Below are 18,508 nucleotides of genomic sequence, written 5' to 3'. Positions count from 1 at the left end.
TAATTTGCCTTAAAATAGAAAGAGAGATGGGCATATCAGCATACTCCCTACCTGCAAAGTGGCTCCCACTCCACCACATTTAGTGAGCAGCCTCATTCAGCAGGTAGCACTGGCCAGGACCAGCACCCCTTCAAAGAAGTTCTCACCTGTGGGATCCTGCTGGTGGCCTCAGCCTGGACTGGTGCTACCCTCAAGTGGCTCCCACCCAGGGCATGGGGTTCAGGAAACAACCCCACTCACAAGTGTGCCCACAGCAGTCTCAGTCCAGCCACAATAGAAGGGTACACAGGAGGCACAACTGGAACATCTGTTTCTGGTGACAAAGGGGGGCTATTCTTCTGGACACCACAGGATACCTTCTGCATAAGACCACTACTTTCGTGACTAGGAGATATACAGCCACCCTAACAGAGAGTTAGGCAAAATGAGGAGAGGGAGGAACATATTCCAAATTAAAGAAAAAGAAGAAACCTCAGAGGAAAAAAAAAACAAAAACAAAAACAAAAACAAAAAAAACAGAACAAAACAAAAAAGCTAAACAAAATGGAATAAGCAATCTTTCTGATAAAGAGTTCAAAGCAATGTTCATAAAGACACTCACAGAACACTAAAGAATGGATGAAGATAATGAGAACTTTAACAGAGAGATAGATAATACGCTTTTAGATATAAGAGCTGAAGAATATAATAACTGAAATTTTTAAAATACGCTAGAAGAAATCAATAGCCAATTAGATGATGCAGAAGAACAGATCAGCAATCTGGAAAACAGGGTGGTGAAATTACTCAGGTTGAACAGCCAAAATTAAAAAAAAATACACAAAACATGAAGAGACTTTAAGGGATCTCTATAACAACATTAAGTGATTATTGGGGTTTTAGAAGGAGAAAAGAAAAAGAAAGGTGCAGAAAATTTATTTGAAGGATTAATAGCTAAAACTTCTCTAATGTGGGGATGGAAACAGACTTATAGGTTCAGGCATCAAAAAGAGTTCCCAACAAAATGAACCCAAAAAGGTCTACACCAAGACACATTATAATTAAAATGTCAAAATTTTAAAATGGAGAATCTCAAAAGCAGAAAGACAAAAGCAGCTAGTTATACGCAAGAGAACCCTCATAAGACTACCAGCTGATTTTTTAGCAGAAAATTTGTAGACCAGAAGAGAGTGGTCCAATATATTCAAAGTGAGGGGGGGAAAAAAAAATTACAACCAAAAAGACTCTACCTGGCAAGATTTTAAGTCGGAACTGAAAAAGAGATAAAGAGTTTCTCAGACAAAGTTAAAGGAGTTTATCACAACTAAACTGGCCTTATAAAAATTTTCAAAGGGATTTCTTCAAACAGAAAAGAAATGGCCATCACTAAAAGTAAGAAAATTATAAAAGGAAAAAAAAACCCTCTTAGTAAAGGCAAACATGCAAAAAAAGTGTAGATCAACCACTTACAAAGCTAGTATGAAGGATAAATGACAAAAGGAATAAAATCAACTGTATTAACAACAATTAAAGAATTCACAAAATTTAAAAATGTAAAGTGTGACCTCAAAAACATAAAACATGGTTGGGTAGTAAAACTTTAGTGACTTTAGAACATGTCTGAACTTAAGTGACCATCAACTTGAAGTAGACTGATTATATAAATATATATTTACATATATATTTTGTAAATATATAAATAACATTTATAAACATTTATAAATATATATTTAATTTAAAATTTATAAATATATCTCTCATATATGAATATTTCAATATATATTAATTCCATTGTAATCACAAAGGAAGAAACTATATAATTACATGAAACATAAAGAGAAAATAATCCAAACATGACACTAAAGAAAGTTGTCAATCACAATGGAAGAGAGCAACAGAAGAAGAGAAGAGCAGAGACAAACTTCAGAAAACAAGTTAAAAATAGTTAACAAATTGGCAATATACATACCTATCAGTAATTACTTTAAATGTTAAGTATACTAAATGATTCAATCGAAAGACATAGGATGGGCAGCAATGGTGGTATAATGGTGAGCATAGCTGCCTTCCAAAAGACAAAGCTGAATGAATTTAAAAAATCAAGTTCCATGTCTATGTTGTCTATAAGACAGTCACTTCAGACCTATAGGCATACAGACAGGAAGTAAAGGGATGGGAAGAGATAGTCCATGCAAATGGAAGCAAAAAGAAATCTGCAGCAGCAATATTTGAATCAAAACAAAACAATAGACATTTTTTAAAGATTTTATTTACTTATTTAACAGAGAGAGGGAATGCAAGCAGGGGAAGTGGGAGAGGGAAAAGCAGGCTTCCCACTGAGTAGGGAGTCTGATGATGGGCTTGATCCCAGGACCCCTGGGATCATGACCCGAGCCAAAGGCAGATGTTTAATGACTGAGCCACCCAGGTGCCCCCAAAACAATAGACTTTAAAACAGACTGCAACAAGTGACAAAGAGGGCATGACATAATGATAAAGGAATCAATCCAACAAGAGAATACACCAGTTTTAAATATCTATGCACCCAACATTAGAGTACCTAAATATAGAGAGCAAATATTACCAGACATAAAGGGAGAAACAGATAGTAATATAACCATAGTAGGAGACTCTAACACCCCAGATACATCAATGAATAGCCCATCCAGATATAAAATCAATACGGAAATATTGGCTTTAAACTACACATTAGACTAAATGGACTTAATAGATACATACAGAACATGCCAGCCAAAAAACTGCTGATTACCTTGCTTTCAAGTGCACATGGAACACTCTAGGATTGGTCACATGTTAGACCACAAAACAAGTCTCAGTAAGTTTAAAAAGTGCTTTTCCCTATCATAACAGTATAAAACTAGAAATTAGTCACAAGAGGAAAACTATAAATTCACAAAGATGTAGATATTAAACAACATGTTACTAAACAAGTGAGTCAATGAAGAAATAAAAAAGGAAATAAAAAGAATACATGGGGAAAATAAAATTGGACACAAAATACTCTAAAATCTATGGAACCCAGCAAAACAAGTTCTAAGAGGGAAGTTTATAATGATACAACCCTACCTCAAGAAACAAGAAAAACCTCAAAAAACAATCTAACCTTACACCTCATAGAAAGAAAAGAAAGAACCAACATAGTTTAAAGTTAGTAAAAGAAGGAAATAATAAAGATAAGAGCAGAAATAAATGAAATATAAAGACAAAAAAGATCAATAAAACTAAAATAAGGTTCTTCAAAAGGGTAAATAAAATTGATCAACTTCAGCCAATTTCATCAAGGAAAAGAACAAGAGAGGACCCAAATACATGAAATCTGAAATCAAAGAGTAGAAGTTACAACTGACAGCATAGAAATACAAAGGATTGGGGGTGCCTGGGTGGCTCAGTTGGTTAATTGTCTGCCTTCAGCTCAGGTCATGATCCCAGGGTTCTGGGATGGGGCCTGATATCGGGTGCACTACTCAGGGAAGTCTGCTTCTCCCTCTCTCTCTGTCTGCTGCTCTGCCTACTTGAGCTCTCCTTCTTTCTCTCTGTCAAATAAATACATAAAATCTTAAAAAAAAAAAAGAAATACAAAGGATTACAAGAGACTGCTAGGAACAACTATATGGCAGCAAACTGAACAACCTAGAAGAAAAGGATAAATTCCTAGAAATGTACACTTTTCCTAGACTGAATCAGAAAAAAAAAAAAAGAAAGAAAATGTGAACAGAATGATTCCTAGCAATGAAATTGAAATAGTAATCAAAAACCTCCCAAAAAACAATTTTACTAAACATATGAAGAAAAAATAATACCTATTCTTCTCAAACTATTCCAAAAAGTTAAAGAGAAGAGGATGCTTCCAAATTTATTCTATAAGGCCAGCATTACCCTAATATCAAAACCAGATAAAGGCATTGAAAAAAAAAATTACAGACCAATATTCTTCCTTCATAAACATACATGCACAAATTCTTAATGAAATATTCAATTTAATTAAAAATGAGCAAGAGGACCTGAATAGAGATTTTTCTGAAGAACATACAGACGGCCAACACATACATGAAAAGATGCCCAACATCACGAATTATCAGGGAAATGCAAATAAAAACCATAATGACTTATCAGCTTATCCCTACCAGAATTGCTAGTATCAAAAAAAACAAGAAATAACAAATGTTGGCAAGGATATGGAGAAATGGGAATGGTCATCTGCTGATGGTGGGAATGTAAATTGTGCAGCCACTGTGGAAAACAGTATGGAAGTTCCTTAGAAAACTAAAAATAGAAGTGTCATATAATTCCGTAGTTCCACTTCTGGGTATTTATCCAAAGAAAACAAAAACTCTAATTTGAAAAGATACGTTCATACGTTCATTACGGCATTATTTACAATAGCCAAGATGTGTGAGCAACCCAAGTGCCCATCAACAGATGAATGACTAAGAGACCACGTAAAATACATAAAATACATATATATTGGAATATTAAAAAAGAATGAACTCTTGCCTTTTGTGAAAACACAGATGGATTTAGAGGGTATTATGCAACAAGAAATAAGTCAGAGAAAGTCAAATGCTGTATGATCTCATTTACTCGTGGAACCAAAAATACAAAATAAACTGACAAAACATAAGCAGACTCATAGATACAGAAGCAAACTGCTAGTTGCCAAAGGTAAAGGAGTTGGGGGGTTGGGCAAAATAGATGAAGGGGATTAAGAGGTACAAACTTCCAGTTATAAAATAAGTCACAGGGATTAAAAGCACAGCATTGGGAATACAGTCAATAATGTAATAATTTTATATGGTGACAGATGGCACCTAGACTAAATGTCTGATCACTTTGTAATGTCTATAAATGTTGAATCACAATGTTGTACACCTAAAATTCATGTAACATTTTATGTCAATTACACTTCAATTAAAAAAAATAAAAACAGAGAGAAGACACAAATGAAAACAGTTTTATGTCAATATTTGATTGTATTTATAATCAAAAGTTAACACATTTTCTCTATCCTATGTCTTTAGGTAACAGAAAAATCTCTGCAGTATTCAATGTGCATTATACTAAATAAAAAAATTGCTATTAGTTAAAATGGAACTCTGCAGAATTAATTTTTCTCAAAGACAGAATGAAGCAGAATCTACTAGAGATTATATAACTTTGAAATCTTCGTTGTATTATTTATATGGTCCTATGGTTTCTATAATTCAACTATCCACATGCATATTTATTAAAAGCCAGATGAATAGGACACAGATTTGCTCCTTTGCAATGAAGATAAAGATAAGGAAATCTAGATGGATGTAAAAATGTAATAAATTTTGAAATATTTTCCAAGTTTTTGGGCCAAATCAGATTTTTTTTTGATGATAAAAGTAGAGGAAGAGTAACATGTAATTCTAAGTTTGAGACAAAATTGGTTAGTGTCATGTGGGGGGATAAAATCATAACCTTTAAAGTAATGTTCTCCTCAACATTTGCCTCTCTACAGGACAGAAATATTTTCCCCCCCCAATTTTATTGAAATATACTTCACATATAACATGTATAAGCTTAAAGTGTACAACATGATGATTTGATATTGTATATACTGCAAAATGATTACCACAATAAGGTTTGTTAATGCTTCCATAACCTCACATAGTTAGAATTTGTGTGTGTGTGTGTGTGTGTGTGTGTGTGGTGGTGGTGTTGGTGAGAATATTTAAAATCTACTCTTTCAGAAATTTCAAAAATACAATACAATACTGTTCACTATAGCCAGCCAGAAAGTATCCTTGTTTAGACAAGGATGCAAAATGGAGAGTTGAAATCTTAGCTAGGCATATATTTTTCTAAGTGTCAAAAGAAATCTTTTAAGTTATGTTAGAGATCTAATGACTGAACCACTTAGAGTAGCTATAATTGCCTTACATAAAACTATACTGTAGGGGTAAAAGCAAAGCAGGTATATAAAAAAAAATAAATTGAGGTGGATAAAACATTGCTATAAGGCACTATAGAAGCATTTCCTGTATTAGTCCCTAGTGGAAAGTAGTACCACATCCAGGACAATGATTTTCCTGACTGACATTTTAAAAACATTATCCAATACCTTCATTTGGAGTCTCTTTGCTATATTCTTGGGCACATACTTTTGTACTATGTTGTCATAATAACCTTGAAAGTTAGGTACAGAATTTGCATAATATAATAGAAAACTAAAATTTATGAAGATTGAATGATTGGCCTTTATTTTTATTTTACTATTTTTTTACTGATGATGGTTAATTTTCATCTAATAACTATCATTTTATTTTATTAAAAAGCATTTAATTTATTTAAGCTAAGGAAAAAAAAATACCCATTTCTCCCACTCCCACCACCTCTTTTAACTACCAATGTGTTCTCTGGATCTATGAGCTGTTCGTTTACTTGTTTGCTTTTTATGATTCTACATCTAAAGGAGGTCATAAGATATTTGTCTTTTTCTAACTTATTTCACTTAGAATGCCTCAAGGTCTACCCACATTGTCACAAATGGCAAAATATAATTCTTTTTTATGGTTGAATAATATCCTATTATATAAATATACTATATTTTCTTTATTCATTTGGCTATTGATGGACACATGGATTTCTTCTACATTTCAGTTATCATATATAATGCTACAATCATCAGAGGACTGGCTATATCTTTTCAAATGTTTATTTTTGTTTTCTTGGTTTACTTAGAAGTGGAATGGCTGCATTATATGGTATTTCTGTTTTTAATTTTTTGAGAAATTCCATACTGTTTTCCATAGTGGTGAAAATTTACATTGTCACCATCAGTCCATAGTGCTCCCTTTTCTCTACATCCTTGCCAACACTCATTTCTTATCCTTTTGATGCTAGCCATTCTAAAAGGTAAAAGGTGATACCTCTTTTTTAAAAGATTTAATTAATTAATTAATTTATTTATTTAGATCTTAAGAGAGAGAGCACAAGCAAGGGCGGCAGAGAGAAGCAGGGTCCTCACCGAGCAGGGAGTCCAATGTGGTTCTCAATCCAGGACCTGGGGGTCATGACCTGAACCAAAGGCAGATGCTTAACTGACTGAGCCACTCAGGCACCCTGATCATTGTGGTTTTGATTTATATTTCCCTGATGAATAATGTTGAGCATCCTTTCATGTGTCTGTTGACAATCTGAAAAAATGTTCATTCCGTTCTTCTGCCCATTTTTAAATCAGACTGTTTTGGGGTTTTTGGGGGGTGGGATTGGGTTTTTTTGTTGGTGGTGGTGGTGGTGGGTTGTGGGTTTTTTTTGTTTTTGTTTTTTTCTGTTGAGTTGTGTGAGTTCTTTGTATACTTTGTTTATTACCTCACATGGCTTTTAATTAGAAAAGATAGACCAAGATTTTCATCACAGTTATTGCCTTTAACACAAACTAAACTCATCCGGTCTTAGCTCATTATTTCCATATTCCTTAAGCACTCAACTGTCCTGTAATAGTACTACTCAAGGTAGTCACTCCATAATAAGATGAGGTACCTGTGCTAAAATGTAAATCAATGTATTTCTTCAAGAATTCTCTATCTCTCTCTGTTTCTGTCACACACACATATGCATATCAATATCTATGTGTAAAGATATGGACATATACATAGATGTGTAAATATAATTAGTTGCCCAGGGATAATTATCTATTTCTATATCTATAATATATAAATATACAATGCATATTTATATACACATACACACAATATATAGGTGTATATATATATATATATATATATATAAATATATTTGTAGGCATATATTCAATTGAATTAAATAGTATGCTTAATGATATAGACTAGGCATTAACAAATTAGGGACTGCTAGTTGATTGCCTGTTTCTGTAAATCAAATTTTACTGAAATACTGTCATACCCATTCATTTACATATTCCCTGTGTCTGCTTTTAGCACTATAAGGTATTGCAGGTGTGATAGAGACAATATGGCCCATAAAGCTTCAAAGACTTACTATGTGGCCCTTTACGAAATGCAGTGGAGGAGTGAAGAGCCTCAGGATCACTTTGTCCTTCAGGCATGCACTGGGCTGGTGGTGCAAGGGCAAAGATTTCCCCAGTTGCTTTACCACCCAGATCTTAATCTCCTGATCTCTGAGCTTTCCCAGTTGCTAAGGACTGATGTTCTCATAGGATAAGTGGGCACACAGGACTTTTATTATTCTATAGGCCCTAAATACCTGCTGTAAGGGTTCTACAGGGGCAGCATAAAGACTGTTGCATTAACATTTTATGAGGAGCCCAGAGAAAAGAGAATATGCATGACCCTGAAAAAATTCCCATTCTTCTCTCTTCAAAGCTTTTTAGGATGCTTTGCGAACCCAAACACAGACAGAGGCTTATTTTCTTCTTTTCCAATGTTCTTTTATCCCAGGGCAGCAAGTCAGTTTCATTTCACATTTTAAAAAATATAAATAACAATGAAACTTATGCAAATCACTCTAACAATTCCAGTTCAACTAATAGTTAGGAAAAACTCAGTTACTGTTTCTCCAGAATAAAGTCTGTAAGAGTTAGACTATCTCTATGGTACCGAATGCACTTGAACAAATTTTTCAAAATATTATCCTGTTTTCTCTTACACTTTATATTCAATTGGATTGGTTCAAACAATTACATATTTTGAAATCCCTTTATATACATATTTTAGACAAGTACAAAGCATATTTTTTAAAAGTACGATTGTTTAAATCTATAATCAAGAAATTCTCAGTTAACTTACATGTCTCTGGGATCCATCATATTCACATCTTTCAATTTTTCCCAGGCTGCCATCTGAGAAATATAGCTTCTCTGCACGGTGGTCAATAGTGAGACCATTTGGAGTGAGTATGTCTGTACTGACCACCACTTGAGCGTTTTTCCCAGTCAGGGTAGATCTCATGATACTTGGATGCTGTTCATTCCAGTTGGTCCAAAACATTAAACTAATTAAAATGAAAATTATGATAATAAATTAAAGTTTTCATTAACAACAGAAACAGTAGAAACATGGCTATGTCAAGCTTCGAAAAGAAAAAAGTAAATTTATTTGTCTCATATTCGATGACCCTGAAGGAAGTCTAGGTAATAAGTGGAGATATGTATATTCTATATGCATGTATCTTTTTCTCAGTTCCTTAAATAAAACCTAGAAACAATTTCTGGAAAACAAGTGTTTTGTACATTCTCTCAAATAACTTAATTGAGTCAATTTGATGTATAGTGAGAATTTATTTTAATCATGGATGAAGCAGTTATCTCTTTCTTTAATTGGCAAATATCTAAATCTCCTTCTCTTTCCTGGTTTGCTTTTTAAATTCTGCATTCTCCTTTGCATATGTTTTAGAGAAATACAATTAATAAACTCCTATATTTCTTTAATTTCTTTTTTTCTCTCTTTGTCAGTTTGATATTTTTATAAATGACAATGTTGCCTTTGGAATTCCAAGGTTACCCTCAACTCCCTATAAATATTATCTGTTACATACAGATTTTATGGAATGCTTTAAAACAGTGTTTGTTAACCTGTTCTTTGGGGAAGACTTTACAAGTCATTGGAAAAATAGAGCCTGTAGAGTTCCAGTTTCTAATCCCCATTTTTACCAAAACAACTCTTCTTTCTCTTCTTTTATCTATAGGACTGTCCCTAAGAGTTTACTTGAAGACTGGTTGTTGCTGCTTAGAATGTAACAAGGGAAGGAAGGGAACAAGGGAAGGAAGGAAGGAAGGAAGGTAGGAAGGAAGGAGGGAAAAAGGAGGAAGGGAAGAATGGAGGAAGAGAAAGATGCTGACAGGCAGGCTATTCTACATATTTGAAAAAAATGCTTAATATATGTTGACAAAGAAAGATTATTTGAAATAATATTTCATATTTACAGCAAGATTATATATACCATTCCTATGTATAATCATTTAAAGTTCATATAAAATTATAAGCAACATTTATAACTGAACAATATTCAAGTCACAACAAAAATCTTCCTATTTGCTAGTTTAAAATATAACCCCCACCAAGAAAAGCTGGGTCAACTATGCTCTTTGTTAAAATGTTTCATAGCCTTTTCATCTGTCCTATGGAACATGAAAGTTTTCTGAGTGAGCAAGTGTCAAAAATATGTTGTCCTCTAAATGAGTAAATTTGCAAAAACAAATGGCATTCCAGTTTCTTAAATGACACAGTAGTTTTATCCATACACTCTGACTTTTCAAAGAAAAACAGTTAAAACATTTTAGAAGTTATCCATGTAATACAAAGTATTAAGCGCACTTACCTGCCGTATTTTCCTCAATTATTGGTTTTAGAATAACAGAATTTCTGAAGGTATTAATATTCTTTTAATTTCACCTTTCATTTCATAAATAAGAAAATGGAAGTCAGAGAACTTGAGTAATTAAAATTATAGTAACTGGGGGCACCTGGGTGGCTCAGGTGGGTTAAAACCTCTGCCTTCAGCTCAGGTCATGATCCCAGGGTCCTGGAATCGAGCCTCACATCGAGCTCTCTGCTCAGCAGGGAGCCTGCTTCCCTTCCTCTCTCTGGGCATGCCTCTCTGCCTACTTATGATCTCTGTCCGTCAAGTAAATAAATAAAATCTTTAAAAAGAATAAAAATAGGGACGCCTCGGTGGCTCAGTTGGTTAAGCCGCTGCCTTCGGCTCAGGTCATGATCCCAGGGTCCTGGGATCGAGTCCTACATCGGGCTCCTTGTTCAGTGGGGAGCCTGCTTCTCTCTCTGCCTCTGCCTGCCTCTCTGCCTGCTTGTGTTCTCCCTCCCTCTCTCTCTCTCTGACAAATAAAATCTTTAAAAAAAAAAAAAAAGAATAAAAATAAAATAAAATTATAGTAACTAAACCAAGTTTTGAACTCAAATGGTTTTTTACCTAGAATTTAAAATTTTATTTTAAAATTTCTGTTAACCAAGAGACATGTGTTTTCAAAAGTGATTTGAATGTGTCATTGATACACATAGTAAAAAAAAAATACTTTAAATTTTAGTTACATGTAATTTTCAGTTAAAACATTTCAGTGTGTTTAATTCTAATTTACAGTTCACTATATGTAAGATGAAGTGTAATTTTAGCTTATGTAATACATATTATAGGATAAAGCACTTATCAGTTAAAAGTAACCATATATAATATTATCAATTATCACCCTTAGGTTTATTTCAAAATTGTCGTAGAAATTCCTTTGATCAACTGCAGAACACTTATTATTGTCCTCGGATTCTCCTGGTGAACCTTCAAGATCAATGCACTTGATTCAACAACAAGCTGTAATGTGGTAGGTCTGTGGTATGAGAGGAACCAGCTCTGCCCCAGGCATCTGAGGGCCTGTGCCCATCTGAGCTAGGTCAACAGAGCTGTGTGAGGAATCAATTTTCTCTCAACCTTGAGTCTTCGCTTATGAGATGGAGGTGTTAACTGAATTAAATATAATCTCATTTTAGCTCTTAAGAGTGTCTAGATTTAGTTAGTCATACACTGACTAATTTACACACACTCCTTAAGTGGTCAGGGTCAGCGTTTATCAATATATTTTTTTAATTCTTTATTTTTTCTTTGCCACATCTAAAAAGAGTTCTTCTATTTCTATGTGGTAAAAGCCAGATTTGTCTGATTGTTGTTTATTTGATTAATTTAAGAACAAAAGGACTTTCCAGTGGTTAACAAATATTCTTATCATATTATATGGAAGTGGAACTTCATAAATATCTTTTTTTCTACCTAACCCAAGCTTCATTATTTTTTTTCATACAATTGCTTCCTTATGGCATCCACACCAAACATGAATATTTTTCTAATTTTTTTTTATTACTCTATAGCCTGAGCTCCATACTCCATACTCCATAGCCTGAGCATTTCTTCTTGTCACAAACTCTTTGTAAGTATTATTATAAATGCCTGCACAATATATCTTCAAACATATGTGGACAATTTAGACTATTGTCAAGTTTTTTGAAAATATAGCTTTACACAAAGAGTTATTGTTTTCTCTGTATTTCAACTGGAGAGATTCCCAGTTGCTAAAATTACTTAATTAGATTAAAGAAATGCCTCTTGGTTTTCAATACATGCTAACAGTTTTCTTCAGATTTATCATTTCAATCAGCTATGCATTAATGTCTTCTTCTTATACCTTTTCCAGCATGGTATTGTTTCTATTTTCCCTTTCATCATTTAAATTTGCTTTTGCTGGAATTCTCACAGAGTTGATACCTTGCATTTCACAAGTCTGGATTCTAAGTATTCACATTTATAATGCTCATTTAAAAAAATAGTTTTATGAATCAGGAAAGGAGAACTTCAAAGAACACCTGCGCCTTAAAAGGTAATTCTTTTTAAAATAACATAACTTTGATAACATTTGACTTCTAATGAAGAAATAATAATTCACTGTTTCTTACTTTTGGCATTCATCCAGGGCTAGCACATGTGGGTGGTCATCCTCTGACATGGTAATGACTGCTTCCCTGTCAAATGCTCCTGGCCGTGTCTGGTCCACTGTGTGTCTGGTGATGGATGAGGTAGTGGAGCTGGTCCAGTACAGTGTATCCCAAGCCCTGTGATAGGCAAGTCCTTCAACAGAGCCCACATCTGATGGGAGAAAGAAAATAATAAATTTACACTTTTATCTACAAAAGACAGTTTCTGGACAGAAAAGACATTTAAGATACATTCATATATCTACATGTTATTTTAGCAATAATTTCTTCACAAATTCTCTGGAATAAAAACATAATAATTTTGATGCCTACAATTGATAGCTGATTATACACAGCAAAACTGAGTTATGAACTGGTGTATTTGTCACAAGAGCAATTTTTGCAAAATCATGTCATTAAAGTCTGAATCGTCCCACCACCCCCGCAAGAAAAAAGCCCTCAATTAAGGAATTGATTTTTATTTAAGAAAAAGTGTCTCTTTTGTTCATGTCTTAATCATTAATTTTCAAAAAGTATCTACTGTGCAATAATTTACAGATGCTTTTGAAAATCATATGTTGAGGTTCCCACTGAGGTATAATCATAATGAATTTTATCCTGATACTATATCTGAAGATGTCAAAGAAAAGTAAACACATCAAAAACTACGACAGTATTGAAAAGCCAAGTCCAACACCACACTTCCATTAAACAATGGTAGAGAATGTTTTAATAAGTTACTGTAGTAAGTTCTTTGATTCTATTCAACTAATGTGATATAAAAGTAAAAGAAAATGAAATTAATTACCAGCTAACGTATACTTTAAGTGTTGTCAGAAAAGATAAATGGTAGTACACAGACTCCAGTACATAAAAGTGACAATGTGAAAAAGAGTAATTATTTCTTAAATTGTGTTCCCAATTACTAGGATAATACAAGATAGCTGTGTTATTTTTCAGAGGTGTTTTGAGTACCGTTTTTAGTATAACCAAATTATTATAGTTTTTCCTTTGTGTTGTCTGTTTTCCTCAGAGTTATTACTCTTAGCATGTTTAATTTCAGGAAGGATATATATAGCTCTGGCAGTCATGCTAAGAAATTAACATTGTAACAAGCAGAGCTTTTCAAATGTATTTCTCTCAAGGAATCTCTAAAGGGAATTATTCAGCTCTTCTAAAGTTAGGTATATAGAGAGGGTTATTTTCAGGTTTAAGATGGGTAAATATTTAGTTTGATGGTTAACAGAACTTAGTGACAGTGCAAAACAATATTAAAGTCTTTTGAACTGGATATCTTTAATGTGATTAAGTTTTGTCAGTTTTTTTCTATACACAACAGAGAAAAATCCACTAACAATGTAGTTATTAGCTACCATCTATTGGGCACTGTCTTTCTTCTAGGAATGGTACTATTTTGCATGCAATACTTTATCTGTAAAGCTTTGCGGTGATACTTGTTTTACTGCTCTTCTTTTCCTAAAAAGGAAACTGAAACCCACGGTCACAGGACTGATAGAGTTAAAGAACGATTTTAGGTTAATCTACCTCCAAAAGCCTATATTCTTTGGCACTACCATTTAGAGATGGGTTTATAGCCCCTATCACCAATTCTCAATCTACACAAAGCTAGAATCAAACAAATGACTCATTAGTTTCATCTTGTATGACTCTACATGAATTGTATAACCAGTAATTTGCTGTGAGTGGCCTCCTCTCACATTCAACAAAACAATTTACAAGAAATTAATGTGGGTGATTAGTATGGAAACTTAGACCAGAGATGATGGGAAAAAATTATTAAACACAATCACAATAAAATCTGTAAAACTCTTTTTATGTGGATCATATTGTTTTCTTACTTGAGGTGAGTAGGTGGGAGATTGAAAATGGTTAAAGGTATTTCAATTATTAATTAAAAAAAAATCATCCCTTCCACTGTATTTTTTGCACTTTCATACCATGTTAGAAATGAAGCTTACTCTATTAGTAGTGTAAGCAGCATTATGCTCTTTCACTATTCACAAACAGAGAAATGGCGCAGCTGTGAAAAAATTCATGTAGATCACAATCATTCATCTACCCTTATTCTGAATCTTCCGCCTCTTTTGACAGATCTTCATGGCCACATTTTCCCTGCCACATCAGGAAAAAACACTTGTTATCACCACTGAGATGAAAGCAGACTCTCCTTTACCATGGCTGACATAGGTCTAGGTTTACTAGATTACATAATACACCTCATTGTCCAGGTACAATCTCTTTTGTTTTATTTTTGTAATAAATGACAACCTGACTGTATACTTAATCATAATCTGGTGCTACACTTTAAAGTATTTCAGTAATACACTTTTTCTCAAAAAGATATCTAATTCTTTATATAAATTGCACTTGTTATTAATGAATAGCTAATTAAAGACATGTAAAGTTAAAAATGATGAAAAATATTTTAGTTGAGATAACATTAAGACATTTATATCATTTTTATGATTATTTCACACAATGTCAGATTGTGTGTGTGTGTGTGTGTATGTGTGTGTGTGTGGATGTGTGTGTGTTCAAACATTAAGGTTCCTGAATCAGTTGAACAGGTAAAATAAGAACTTTGAGTTATTGGTCCTGGGAGATAATTATGCAGTTTGAAAATTAAAGTAAAATGCTTATCTATCCAGTCAACCAATCCTAAAATATTAAACAGAATTAAACATCCTTTTGAATTCAAGAATGTAAAATGGGCATAATTTAAATAAATAAATAAAATAAATGTGTTATTTTTTCAACTCCATACTTTCTACCTCAGCAAAATAATTATATTGAAAGTGTGATGCATAACCAAGTAAAAATACTACAACTTCATTCCATGCACTTATTTAAAAAAAAAAAGAGAGAGAGAGAGAGAGGTCCCTTCCCTCCATCCTCCTTTGAACTGGGAATTAGGTTTGGTTAAGCATGAATGAGGTCCTGAAGTGTTTTTGTAGAGGTAAGAAGAGGAGGTCAGCTCATTAAAAAATACAAGTCAGGCAAATAACTCAGAACCATGGCTCTAGTTAATTTCCTAGATTCTAATTTCCACAGAACTGGACAAGGAAATTGATCCTACCAGCCTGGCACACTGACACGAACAACAACTCAGACAGAACAACAACTCAGCTACCCAGAGGACTTCCTAGAGAGAACACCCTTCATCTCAATACCACTGAAAAAGGTACAACAGCTCCTTCTTGTTTTTACAATGTTCCAGAGAAGAGCTTACAAAATGGGAAAGGCAATGAAGATGTTCTTGGGAAGGAGCTACAAGTACAAAACATGGTCATTCACCTGGCTGGAACAGCAGTCGCATATTAAATCCTACAGCAAAATTAACAGGATATTTTCTATAACTTCAAAGCGTCATAATGGCCTCTCCTCTCGAAAGTATCCTATTTTCTTACTCATTGGTTTATTTACTAAAGCAATGAAGTTATCAGAAGGTTTGTTGTTTAAAACTATATGAGTAGTGTAAAGCATCCTAATTTTGTCTGTAGGATCTAAAGACAGGGAGGCAGGCTCAATTTTCAACCCAGGTACTAATGAGGGTATACAAATGGTTGATAAAACATAAAACATGTTTGATATTATCAGCCATCACAGAAATGGAAATCAAAGTCATATATCACATCCATTATGATGACTGTAATTTAAAAAGATAATAAGTTTCAGCAAAGAAGTGGAACACTCACATATTGCTGGTGGGAACATAAAATAGTGCAACTGTTTTAGAAAAGAGTCTGGCAGTTTTTCAAAATTTTAAATATATAATTACCACTTGACAAAGCAAGTCCACTGGTAGGTCCATACCCAAGATAAATGAAAATGTATATCCACATGGATATACATGTTCATTGAAGTTTTATTCATAATAGCCAAAAGCAGAAATAGCTCAAATATCAACCAGCGGGTGAATGGATGAATGTATTGTGGTACATCTATACAATGGAATATGTTTTAGTCGTAAAAAAGAATGAAGTACTGATAATAAGCTAAAACATGGATGAACCACAAAAATGGTGTACTAAGTGAAAGAAGCCAGTCACATTAGACTACTTATTCTATAATTTCCTTTACAAGAAATCTTTAAAGGCATAAAATAGATTAGTGGTTGTCTGGTTAGGGAGCCAGAGGTGGGAGAATAAAAAAGTAACAGAACTGGTATGAGCTTTTCTGGGGGGATGAGGTGAGGAAAATATTGTCAAATTAATGACCATTATGGTTACACAACTATGAAAATACTAACAGACACTTTAAATGGGCAAAATGGTCTATGAATGATCAAAGTAAACCTGGAGCTCTTTTGAAGGAAATGTACGAAATAATATGAGTACAAGCATCAATAAATGGGGTACAATTTAAGTTCTAATTTGATAAGTACTTATATTTATATTATGAGTCTAGCCACAGGGTTGCTGGACATAGTGTACATGTCAGTGGACAAAAAGGATATGATTTAATTGTTATCCAGTGAGAATACTGTAGGAAATTAAAATTCCTGCCAATTTCTCTTGAGTCTACCTTACCAAAATGCCTTACAAATGACTAACAGCATGGGTTATTTTCTCTTTTCTAACTATTCAATTGGAGAACTGATTTTAATAGATTTTAATGTAGATCACTTACTATAAATTAGACTACCACCTTCTGGTTTGAAGATATTTTTTATTTCCACATTGATGAATACAATAAAATGACTAAAATATCTTTCAGATATAGGCTTTCATTTTTATTTCCTCAGATTATGTAAGGCCATTAACAAATCACATACCAAGACTGATAAGTACCGGTAGAGGGTACTCGCCAGGGTATGATCTGTAATTTTTTATATTCATTCAGATTGGGGATGGCCCACCATAGGCTGCCAAATATTTGAAATGTCAACCCTGATCACACCTAAACTATAGCAATAGATTTTATCTGTACACTTTACCCTGAATCTTTATATTCTTATATTCTTTAGAGCTGAAATTTTTTTTTACTAGTCTAACTTACCAAAAGCTAAAAAAAAAAAAAAAATCAAAAGCTATATAATAGTCTACAGATTGAAAGAAGGGACAATTATACTGAGAAAAAAAATGTATATATATTTTTGTGACTGAATACCTGGAAAACAAAGGAATTGCTGAAAAACTATTAAGAGTTCAGTAATACGGCAAGTGTTAAATAAACAAAATTAACAGCCTATTATGTACAAAAATAACTAGTAGATATATAATAGAAAGAAGATGCCAATCCAACTAGCTATTTATGCTGTGGTTCCAGTCAATGAACATATATACCTATACAACTGCTCGTGCTTGACCACCTGAATCTGACCCTTCTTATGCCCAAGTATTGCAATAAAGTTATCCTTCAAGAATGTGGATATTGAACCTCAGGCCCTCATCCCTCTTGAGACAACCCACTCAAAGAGTTTGAATGGGTAATTGCTTTATATTACTCTTTTGTCCTCATTATCCTATTTAACTAAAACACTTTTTTCTTTCCAAAAGCAAACTTGTTCACAGTCAAGCAATCTATCTTTAACAAAGACAAGCATTCACTATTATCCCAAAAGTGGTTTTAATTCCCTGAAACCAGAGTACCTCAAATATTTCCAAGTTAGAAGACAGTCTTTGCTTTACATTGCACAACAAACAGGACTATTACTTAGGTTTGCCAGAAAAAAGGAACAATTTGCCCTAATGGAATATTGAAGCAAATTGAAACAGCTTGAAGCTTTTAGGTGACAGTGGTTTTTTTGTTTAGTTTTGTTTTGTTTTTCTCTTAATCTTACTTGTGAGTGTGTGTGTGTGTGTGTGTGTGTGTATGTGTGTGTGTGTGTGTGTGTGTGTGTGTTTTCAGCTTTAAAACCTTTAAAGATCCTAGTTTCTGCCTGAACTTACGACTCAGCTGAAAATTTTATAAATTCAGCTATGTTTCAACAAATGCCTTTATCTTGTTTCACCACTAATGGAAGCAAAGAAATATAAGCCATGAAAAAATTGAGCATATGGTTAATTACAGTTGTGTCGTTCCTTCAGGAGTAACTAGAGATAAGCCCT

General features: G+C 33.5%; 1 protein-coding gene across 1 annotated transcript in view; it reads right to left on the bottom strand.

Moving 5' to 3' along the window:
* The window catches only part of LOC111140884 (LDL receptor related protein 1B), a 1,957,146-nt gene that overhangs the window by 350,634 nt on the left and 1,588,004 nt on the right, over positions 1-18,508 (bottom strand). The window contains exons 43-44 of the mRNA XM_022493131.1: positions 12,420-12,609; positions 8,754-8,958 (exon numbers count right to left, since the gene is read on the bottom strand). Of these exons, the coding sequence (XP_022348839.1) occupies positions 8,754-8,958; positions 12,420-12,609 (395 nt within the window). The remainder of the gene's footprint in view (positions 1-8,753; positions 8,959-12,419; positions 12,610-18,508) is intronic.

The sequence above is a fragment of the Enhydra lutris genome, unplaced genomic scaffold (genome assembly GCF_002288905.1).
Source record: "Enhydra lutris kenyoni isolate GAN:26980312 unplaced genomic scaffold, ASM228890v2 scaffoldscaffold1, whole genome shotgun sequence".
Lineage (NCBI taxonomy): Eukaryota > Metazoa > Chordata > Mammalia > Carnivora > Mustelidae > Enhydra > Enhydra lutris.
This window is presented reverse-complemented; position numbering and strand designations above follow the sequence as displayed.